The sequence below is a fragment of the Notothenia coriiceps genome, unplaced genomic scaffold (genome assembly GCF_000735185.1).
Source record: "Notothenia coriiceps isolate Sejong01 unplaced genomic scaffold, NC01 NC01_scaffold00037246, whole genome shotgun sequence".
Classification (NCBI taxonomy): Eukaryota; Metazoa; Chordata; class Actinopteri; order Perciformes; family Nototheniidae; genus Notothenia; species Notothenia coriiceps.
Genome location: NW_011369947.1, coordinates 5,292,435 through 5,302,802, shown reverse-complemented (window position 1 = coordinate 5,302,802; position 10,368 = coordinate 5,292,435). Strand labels below are relative to the sequence as shown.

Genomic DNA, 10,368 nt, shown 5'->3' with positions numbered 1-10,368 from the left:
TCCGGTCCACATTAATACAATTGATCCCAATACGTATGATTGTATGAAAATATCTTAAAATAAATACAAATGTATTTATTATAAACGTTAGTCCTTAACACCTATCACTGTGTACATCACCATTTAAACATCTTTTAAAAGTTGAACAAACCCCACACAGCTCAGTGAAATGTTGACTTTATTTGATAATTTCAGTAAAAACTAGCGTTCATATTTCTCTTTTTGATTATAATACTGATGAACGTTCANGTGTGCCTTGGCACCACCTATAGCTCTAGGCAGGTCCCCCCCCATCCTGTCACGGATGCCGTGATGTAGGAGGTCACCCGACCCAGTGGAGATCCCCTCCGCAGATGCTTTGAGGACCCCCAGTATCGGAAGTTGCTCTCCACTGAGGGGGGAATGGTCACCAGACGTCGTTTGTGCCTCTTGGGATCTAAACGAAGGCCGGCAAGCCACCTTTGCAGGCGACATGAAACTCACGAGAGTCACTCGCTCCTCAGTCTATCCTGTATATTTTTTTTATTAATGTATCATTTAGTTACAAATATGTGATATATCTGAACAACAAAGTGGTCAAAAATCATTCTATTCATTTATTGGAAACATTTTCATGATCGCTTTTTTCGTTTATACATTTTAAGAATGGCGTTTATCTTTTTTGAGAATGAGTTCTTATTTTATTTAATGTATTTGGGTCTACAACAGATTATACAAATGTGTGTGTCAGTAAATGTGTACTAACAGAGGCGGGGGTGTTTGTGAAAATAATGGGGACAGAGCTGGCTGCTGTCAGACGAACAGCTGTGCAGCGTCATCACAAACGGACTTCTTCTTCACGTGACGCTCTGGAGGAAAGGACGTCCCATTGCTCTTAAAACTCATTTCCCTGCTTCTCGTGGGCTGCAGTCGAATAGTCCATTTAGCTTAGGAACCTTCCTAACCGAGTGAAATGACCCGGAAGTCCCTCAGTGGCAGCCATGATAAGTGCCGTTCAAATTCTCTACATGAAAGGAAAGGAGGTTTCAAACTTCCTTTATAACCTCCTTTAGCTTAGGAACCACTGGACCTCCCTCACCGAAAGGAGAGGAGAAAATGCTGCGAAAGAGAAAAACTAATATTATGACTGAGCGAATTTCTTTCGTGAAACCGTGAAGTGCGTTGGTATGCAAATTTTAGCGAATTATTCGTGGCAGTTGAAAGTACTATATTAAAGAGGCTAGTATTTTAGCAAACACAGACACTTGCCGGCCTGAGCAACCACACTGCAGTTTACGACCGCCGACGTNACCCTAAAAATAAACCTGGGTTGCGTTCCAATAGTCCATTTAGCTTAGGAACCTTCCTAACCAAGTGAAATGACCCGGAAGTACGTCAGTGGCAGCCATGTTAAGTGCCGTTCCAATTCTCCTAATGAACATGGCTGCCACTGACGTACTTCCGGGTCATTTCACTTGGTTAGGAAGGTTCCTAAGCTAAATGGACTATTGGAACGCAACCCAGGTTTATTTTTAGGGTCAAAGAAAAATAGTACACAGACTAGAGGTCCCTTTATTTAGATAACATATATAATCTCATATTCACGTCGCATTTTGAGGTGATTTCTGGTGCATAAATCTCTTGGTCACCACTTCTCTTCTCCCACCATCACTCACAGCTCTTTGCTACATAGTATACCAGAGGGAGGCCATCTGTAATAAAGCAATGTCTTTGAGTAGCAAAACTGGTTAAAACTGAATAATGAAACATATAAAAACATTGAGGCAAAGAGAAACTAAGAGCAAGGTATGGTTAATGGTGAAAGGCTTTGATGAATGTTTTAGAGCACTATGTAACAACAGTTTGAAAGACAGTGCAGCTGAACCATCATAGATAAATACACAAGTATATACACCACCATGTGGAATGTGAGCCCATCATGCGATTCCTCTGATTGCACTTTGGTGGGCATGTTAGGTCATCCAAGTTTAGTTCATCCAATGGATTTAATTTGAGAGCATTCACAAGTAGCTGCAAAGTAAGACTGTCAGCACATTAAAGCATCGCTGACATTTAAGAAAACACACTTTGTCTGTCACCACGCAGAGCTCTGGAGCCACCTGATCATTATGTATGTTAACATGTGCTAGAGGTTTGTTGTAGTAGACAGGACTCTTATGTCAAAAAGGGACAGAACTTCAAGACTTGTCCATGTTTAAATACAGAGAATTAGAACAAATCACGCAAATTATGTTGGAAGGAGCAATGGGAACATGTTTGTGTGATCCACTCTGTTTGAAACACTTCCAGAACCTCTCCTTGTGCTGGATAAGAGCTGAAACCCACATTTATCTTCACATTCATTGACAGATTGACCAAATGTTTTAGGTGACCTCAAAACATTTGACTTGAAGGTGTCGTTTCTTAAATGAAGTCTAATAAGTGACAACTTTTTGTTGATTGGGTCCGATTCCAGAGTGTGCTTATGCAAAGAGTGTTTGAATCATTTAATGGACATAAAAATTATGTTGGATGATTCCACCAAATCCAATAAACTACACATTGTATCAAGATAAACCCAGACTAAGATGTGAATGCTTTCAAATGATACTACATCCTGAATTTACTTAATGTTAGACGTGCACACATTTTGCCAGTGCATCTGGATAAGATTCGATACGAGCCCAAGTCCTCCGCCAACATTTCCGTTAAATTGCGAATAAAAAAATACTACTGGCCAGAGGATATTTAAAACAGTATGATCTTTTTATGACAGAAAGATTAACATCATTTTCTATTTGCCTTTCATTATCATACGTAGCACTTCTATCAGCCCTGTCAATTAGACATGTGAGCAAAACTTTAGAATTTGTGTTATCTCGGCACTGTGTTACCCTAAATGGGTCCGTTAAAGTAATTTCTATATATTTTGGCTTTTCATTTTAAACTGGTTTCCTAGAATTCAATGGGGCTGAGGTGTAAGTAAGTGATAAGTCTCACAAGTCAACACTCCATATTCCAGGGCCTGTGTGTATCCATGCATGTGTAGGCAGACCACCCATCTTCCACACACTCGTGGCCAGCAGCGATGGAATGTAGGGCGCTCTCAGGCTGGGGGGGTTAGTGCTGTTGCCATCTTTACCAAGTGCCTGCATCACCCCCCCCCCCCAGAGTCCAAAGACATGCAGGTCAGATGAACTTGAAACTGCCTGCAGGCGTGATTGGCTGTCTTGTCTCTGTGTCAGCCCAATGATATATTGGTGACATGTGCAGGGTGTAACCCCCCCCTGCCAGTGTCAGTCTCCAGCCCCCTGCACAGGACTAACAGGTTAACATCCAGGATGGATTTAAGGGCATATCTCACATTAGTTTCTACCCAGTCCTTGATTTTAAAGTTGATGAATGCTGTGACACCGAACACATCGTATCCATACGTTTAAAGACAGGCTAACCTTTTCTTCCTGTGAAGCATCACCGCCCTGCACATCTCCGTTAGTTATTTTATTCTCAGGGGGGTCAGGACGCTACCTAGAGTCGCCTGTGCCTTACATACCGTACCTCCATAAACAGTTCCAAAGATACACCCGATAGAAAATTAAAAGGATATGAATCTTGATTTCAGCCTCCACCCATATCATGACCCTACCACTTCATCCAGGGTTCCATTAGTTATTATTTTTAGCAAAAGTGAAAACGAACGTCACAGGGGGGGGGGGGACGTGGCCATGGAGGATCAACATGGACAGTCATCTGGAAGGAAAATAAAGAGAAGAGGGATGAGGAAAGAGGGCAGCCCATTCCAAAAGCCCAGGTGGGGGGGGAAACTGTAATTCAGTCAAGTCACCATGTTGGGGGCTCTGATTCCTTCCCCAAAGTACAATGCCACTTGAATGCCACAACTGCTTGCTGTCCTCTCTGTGGGGCCTCATTTGGTGAAGGCGGCCACCACGGACCACAGCAGCTCGTTGGCGTTGGCCTTCAGGCTCTCCCCCTCGGGCTCCAGCTCCAGCAGCGTGCGCACTCTCTTCATGGCCAGGTCATACTGGTCGTCTAGCAGCGGGGCGAAGGCATTCTCCAACACATCAGAGGAGTGGGCTAAGAAGATGAGCGCCAGCAGCCGCTTGTCCATTCGATTCGGGTCGTTCACCCACTTGTCCAGAACGGACTCCTGGACCTTCTTGATGAGGCGCTGCTTGATGTTGTTGTTGGTCAGAGGGTGTGTGGTCATGTCGAACAGCAGGAAGTTCTGCTTCTCAGTCGTGAGGACGCCTTTCTCCACCAAGTTCTTGGCCAGCCTCTCACGGACGTTCCGCAGCTGATAGTGAAGCTTCAGGGGGTTCCACGTCTCTCCTGAAGAGAGACGATAAAAAAGAAAGACAGTTAATCCAATAAAACAACCCTCTTGTGAAATACTACTTAAGTGCAAAATATACATGTATGTATGTATGTATATATATATATATTATAATAATAATAATAATAATTATTACTGGCTGCTTCTTGTTGTTAGACAATTCAACTTCTGTGATAAATCTGTAAAAAAGCTGTGCAATATATACTTTGACCTTTAATACCATCACCTGGCTGCTATCTTAAAACTGTATTCATGCTACACTTATAAATACTGTTACTTGTAACAGATGTGTATTTTGTAAATTGGGAAAGTTTAATTTCTACTTTTATCTTTAATATTTTATGCATGCTTCTTAATAAATATTAAGCTATCTTTGGCTCTTTACTCGATGTAACAATGTAAATCTCCCCTCTTTGGGATGGATAAAGGTATTCTGACAAAATGTTGATTTGCTCATCTATAACTAGCCGCTTTGAAAAAGACAATAAAAACGAGTCAATATCTCGGATACTGTACACATTGCTGACGTAGGCTTAGACTGAAATCTTGTGATATTTGAGCAATTATTCATTATTATTAAATTATAGGGGTGTAACGGTATACGTACCCGTACCGAAATTATTCGGTACGGGAAACCTTCGGTTCGGTACACATGTGTACCGAAGTGTACCGAACGAATATAACGTTAAACGTAAAAAATTGAGAACGTGAACAACTTCTTGGAAGTAATCTCAGGTGCTGCGTCGCAGCATTCAGAGTAATTTGCTCACATTGGGTTCAACGCGTCATAGTCATTTCATTGGACGAGAGGCAAACTATGAGAGCTGGACACAGGGATGCGTTCAAATTTATTCAGTAATTTGAGGAACTGTCAAAAATGGCGAACGCAGATAAAGTTGAGCTCGAAAATCCTCCAGCATCATTGAAGTCTCCAGTTTGGGAACATTTTGGTTTCGCAGTTACGTACAAGGATGACGGACAAAGACAGGTGGACCAAACCAAAGCTGTTTATCGGCATTGTTCAACTAGAATTGGTTACGCGGCTGGCAATACATCAAACTTGCACACTCATTTGAAAAGGCACCAGCAGAACGTGAATATCACCGGTACCAAAAGAAAAAAGACTGAAGTGCAAACCCAACTCCCACTAACATTTAAGCCTCCACCACTCGCAAAAAGTTCAGACCGACCCAAAGCTATTACAAACGCCAAATATCCTTATGTTGCCTGTTAGAAATTAAAATCAATGTTTTTGATGATATAATGTCGCTTAAACATGCCGTCAGTTTAAATGCTGTTTTATACTGAAAAAACAGAAATTCTTGTGCACAACCAGTTAAGCTTTTATTCTGAAAATCCTTCATCTCCGGTTAGCATTTAGCATGTGGCTAATTTACCATTGAATTTAGTAGCGAAATGACATGGAGTGATGCACACTGAATCCTACTGATTTTAACACTACAACTATAGACGTAGAGATATTATTATTTCTGAATATTGAATGAAGGTACAGTTTGTTTAAATACAATTATTGTTTACAGACGTGAGTAGCATGTGACAACATCCGGAACTGCCGTGAAGTATTTGCTGTATTTTTTAGAGTATTGATTACAGCGTTTAGAATGTGTTGAATGAAAAGTGATGAAAGAGAATATGGGGAGAAGAGGCGTGTTAAGCATATATTGAATGTGCAATGTCTGAATCCTCTGTTTAATGTAACAACGGACATTAAAGACGTGGAGAGCCGGCCCGCAGGGAGGAGCCAGCAGAGGATATATAACAGCTGGAGAGGAGGAGTTCGCTCTCTCTTCTTCGCTCACGAGGACCAGATCACAGCTGTTTTTCTGTCTGAACAATATTCTGTTTATAACACTATCGCGCGATTTTAATTAAAGTACCCATTTGAACCTTAAGCCAGAGACTCCATTAGTCTCATTTTTAAAGCTTCTCTCCTGGACGCGAGGATAACGAACAAAGCTAATATGCCATGTTAGCAAAGCGCTACCTGGCTGTATCTGCTACCTCTGTCTCTAGCGAGAGGGTGTTCTCCACAGCAGGAGACATTGTTAGTGCCAGCAGATCTGCCCTTTCGGCAAGCAATGTGGACAAGTTAATTTTTCTTTAAAAAAACATGAAAATACAATGACAAGCAAGCAAGTCCTAATGTCAAACTGGCTGCTTAGGTACTAGTAGGCTACAGTAAAGTTCAAATACAGATTATTTCAGTTAATCGAAAATACTGCACCTTAATGTTTATTTTATTATATTTTGTATTTATTTGAGTGAATACATTATTCACAGTTTAATAATAATACAAAAATAACAAGAAATATTTTATGTTTTGTGATAATTTTTTCTGCTGTACCGAAAACGTACCGAACCGAACCGTGACCCAAAAACCGAGGTACGTACCGAACCGAAATGTTTGTGAACCGTTACACCCCTAATATATAGGTAGTATATTCCCCTCAAAGCCGCTGTGCTGGGGGGGGGAGGGGGGGTGGCAGCTCGCCAGGCCCTCTACTTATCAGTCTTACATCAGCAGTGTCGGGCTCGGGCTACGCAGTTTTGGGGGATAGTATCTAATCTCCATGCAGTGTTGGGGGATAGTTATCTAATCATCACTCATGTTCTTTGTAAATCTGTGGAGTGATGAGGCCCGAGCATAGATGCCAAACTCAAACTATATGCTGCTATAATAAACATATATTAAGAACACGTGAGTTGCCTGACTGAAATACTATGAGGCCATTTTGAAGACACGTAGACACAAAATATGTTTTTAATTTACACGGTGACAGATCTGTCCAAATGCTTTGTGTAAGACACACGCAATATTTTTGCATAATCACCTTAGAATTTCATAAATATATTAGGGCACAAATAAAATCATTATTGCATGTGCTATAACATGTGTGTATCTGGAGTGCCTACCGACTACACAAACAGTGAGATAAAACAATCCAGTCAGTTTTTTGAAGGCTGTGCAGTCAGAAACCATGGGTGTCGTGTCAACATGCCTTGACTTGAGAACTTTCCAGATTTCCTTGTAAGCCGACCAGGGCAGCCTGTCTTTTTTCTAGTGGGGGGCTTAAACAGACAACCTCTAAAATTGAGCATTTGAAACAGAAGGTAAATACAGGAATATTCAGACAGACAGTAAAACAAAGTAACCCATTTTTTGAAAATGAAAGCATATAAAAATGTTCTGGTAGAAACCATAGACTGTATATATAAAGGTAGAAACCCAAAATGCAAGTATGAACCTGAGATTTGTCGCAGTTTTCCCCCTTAAAATCAATGTCAACACAGCTGTTTTTCGCTTCTGGTACCTCTAATAATGTGCTATGACAGGAGAAGGTTATCAGCCTCTAGCCTCTAGCCTTTGACCTGTTTTGGCATGGGAGTCCCAACACAAGAATTAAGCCGACACAGCTTTACTAGTCATGGTGACTCGCAAACTGCCCTGCCATGATAAAGTGGTAATCCCTAGTCATGGTGACTCGCAAACTGCCCTGCCATGATAAAGTGATAATCCCTTTCCAGAAGGAATATATATATCTCAGGAAATCCAGACAGATACTGTTGAACATTAATTGATGTTTATGTTCCTCTCACAAGCAAATCCTATACATCCGGTTCCTTGGCTGCCTATAGATTCACAATGTTACTGCTCTCTCTCTCAAGTACCATGCATATTTATAATTCGGTGGAATTACAAGTATCGAAATATCTGCCCAAGATAAGGATTTGATTGAAACGCATTCAACGCTCTTGAGAGATACACAGGATCTAATTAACATTCTTGTCTGAAACACACAGCTTATACACCAGCGTTAACCATAGTACATAGAGAATAGACAGCCTGTTCACTTCAGTGCCCTTCACTCTTTAATTTTGTTTGGTTATGTTTAGCACCTTCTATGCTCACAGAATATGGATCAATGACACTGGAGTAAAGCCTGTTAGTTATAGAGGACATGAGGGGCAACGGAAAAGCCTCTGGCTCCAGCCAGTCAGCTTCACAGCGTGGTGGAGCCTGCTAATGCCATTGGCTGTGAGATGTGGATGACAGACTTCTCCCCCCAGGTAGCCTATCAGGAATCTGATCACGAGCGCCTGGTTTCCATTGGAACATCAATCCAAGAGTCTGTCTTAAATAATAGTGTTAGTTAGCGAAGCATGAAACTATGGCTGTCAGTGAACGTTAAATTCATCTACCACTCCTGCATACATAGAGCGAGAGAGAGACTTAAAGGGTTTAGGTGTTTATAAGAAGTTTGTGGTGCAAGGAGTTGATGGTTCAACTAAATAAATCTAAAGAGTATTACCTAATAAAAACAACAAACACAGGGCAGATTTTGTGTAGAAACAATCACATATAAATCACTATAAAAATGATGTGTTTCAGCATTTTACATTCAGGCTGTCTGCAGTGTGATGACAACACAACATAGGCCATTTAACTGCAAATCATCCCACAGATGTGCTTCTTCTACCTTTGACAGCCCTACACTGTGACCCAGCAGATTTAAAAGGAACATAGATGGGGGAAATCCCATTGAAGTTAAATTGATAAAAACTACAAACCATCTCTTTGAAATGAAAACCTGAACAAAAAGCCACCTTGGAGCATCTAAAAAAGAGAAGATGTGACTGCAGAATGCATATCTGCAGCTTCTCTCTCATGAGACATACATTACGAGGGAATGAATGACATTTTCTTTTACAGTTTCTAAAAAATAGAGAAAGACTGAAACAATAAAAGATGGACAACTGCCTGGTGGGAGTTACACAGAATGTTGAGATAATGGTGGAGATTTGCATCATGCTCTCAGCAGAGAGAGACCATATTGAATTTGAATGTGATATTTGCTAAAAAATGAAGAAACCCAAAGGAGATGGCTCAAATATTTATATGACTGCCCAAAGGAACACTTTATTTAAATATGTGTGTGTGTGTTTGTCCCTGAATGTACTTATCTGAGTTCTTTTTTTAATGTGGCAACACCTCATGTCCCCAGATAAATTCAGCCATAAAGAGTGTTGAGTGGTGGTAAAATATAAGAGCCAATAAAAACAGGAAAGTGGGAATAAAAGGAAAGGTGTTAGAGGACATCTTTGTTTCTTTATATTTGCCAATCAGTTTATTACCATGGTATTCCTCCATAAACCAGGGAGTTTAAATATTGTTTTATCAAACGACACCCCGCTGAATGATGCAGGAAGATGAAATCCACCATTTCGAAGAGTCAATGTAGAAATAATTACAAATGTCTTGACACATTTGGACCTAAAAAAGGCAGACACACATCAAAGTCCCTACACCACCAGTAATAAGCTTGCAGCGATTAACATTTACAATTCATCTTCAATACATTTTGTAATAATTACAACATGTGTTATGTATTCATGAAAAGCTCCAGGGAAGAACACATTATCTTTTTTAGAAATTGGAAACAGTTTCATCCGAACATGGAGACAAATGAAATAATCCCCTTCTTATTTTCTTTGAAAACAATAAACCTCCTCACACACATATATGCGCAAATGTTGTTAATTGTATTTTTTTGTCTGAAACAGAGCAGAGAAAATCAGACAGACTGTAAGGGATTAATGTGAGAAATAGGGCTCTGGTATGCCTAATGCCACGGTAAATTCCTTGAAAGAACACTATAATGCTAATTTCAGGTTTCATAATATTATTTTGTTCCTCTACCTTGACACGTTTACATACTTACCTTTTCAAAAATTGCTTTATTTTTCTGACACTTTCTATGATGCAGTGTCTGTTTTCACCCAGAGCAATCGCTGCTCTAATTGGACCCTTAGAGAAGTCCGGCCCCTTAGCCTGCCCTATCATGTATCACATATAGTGTTATGTGGTGATGTCATCATGTAAACAAAGGACACACACTCACACGCCCACACACACACACACACACACACACACACACACACACAGACACAATCCCACTCCTTACGATATGGAGCAAATGAGGAGCAACAGAGGCAGGATCCCTCACTACATAAAA

General features: G+C 40.6%; 1 protein-coding gene across 1 annotated transcript; it reads right to left on the bottom strand.

The window, feature by feature from the left end:
- Positions 1-2,722: 2,722 nt before the first annotated feature.
- On the bottom strand, positions 2,723-4,429 carry LOC104965639 (Golgi phosphoprotein 3-like). Its single transcript, XM_010794632.1, has one exon. The coding sequence runs from the start codon at positions 4,412-4,414 to the stop codon at positions 3,905-3,907; it is 510 nt and encodes a 169-aa protein (XP_010792934.1). The 5' UTR covers positions 4,415-4,429; the 3' UTR covers positions 2,723-3,904.
- Positions 4,430-10,368: the final 5,939 nt, after the last annotated feature.

Bases quoted from the DNA above. Each gene is read 5' to 3' on its own strand.
- LOC104965639 (XM_010794632.1), bottom strand. From the start codon at position 4,414: ATGTATATTTTGCACTTAAGTAGTATTTCACAAGAGGGTTGTTTTATT.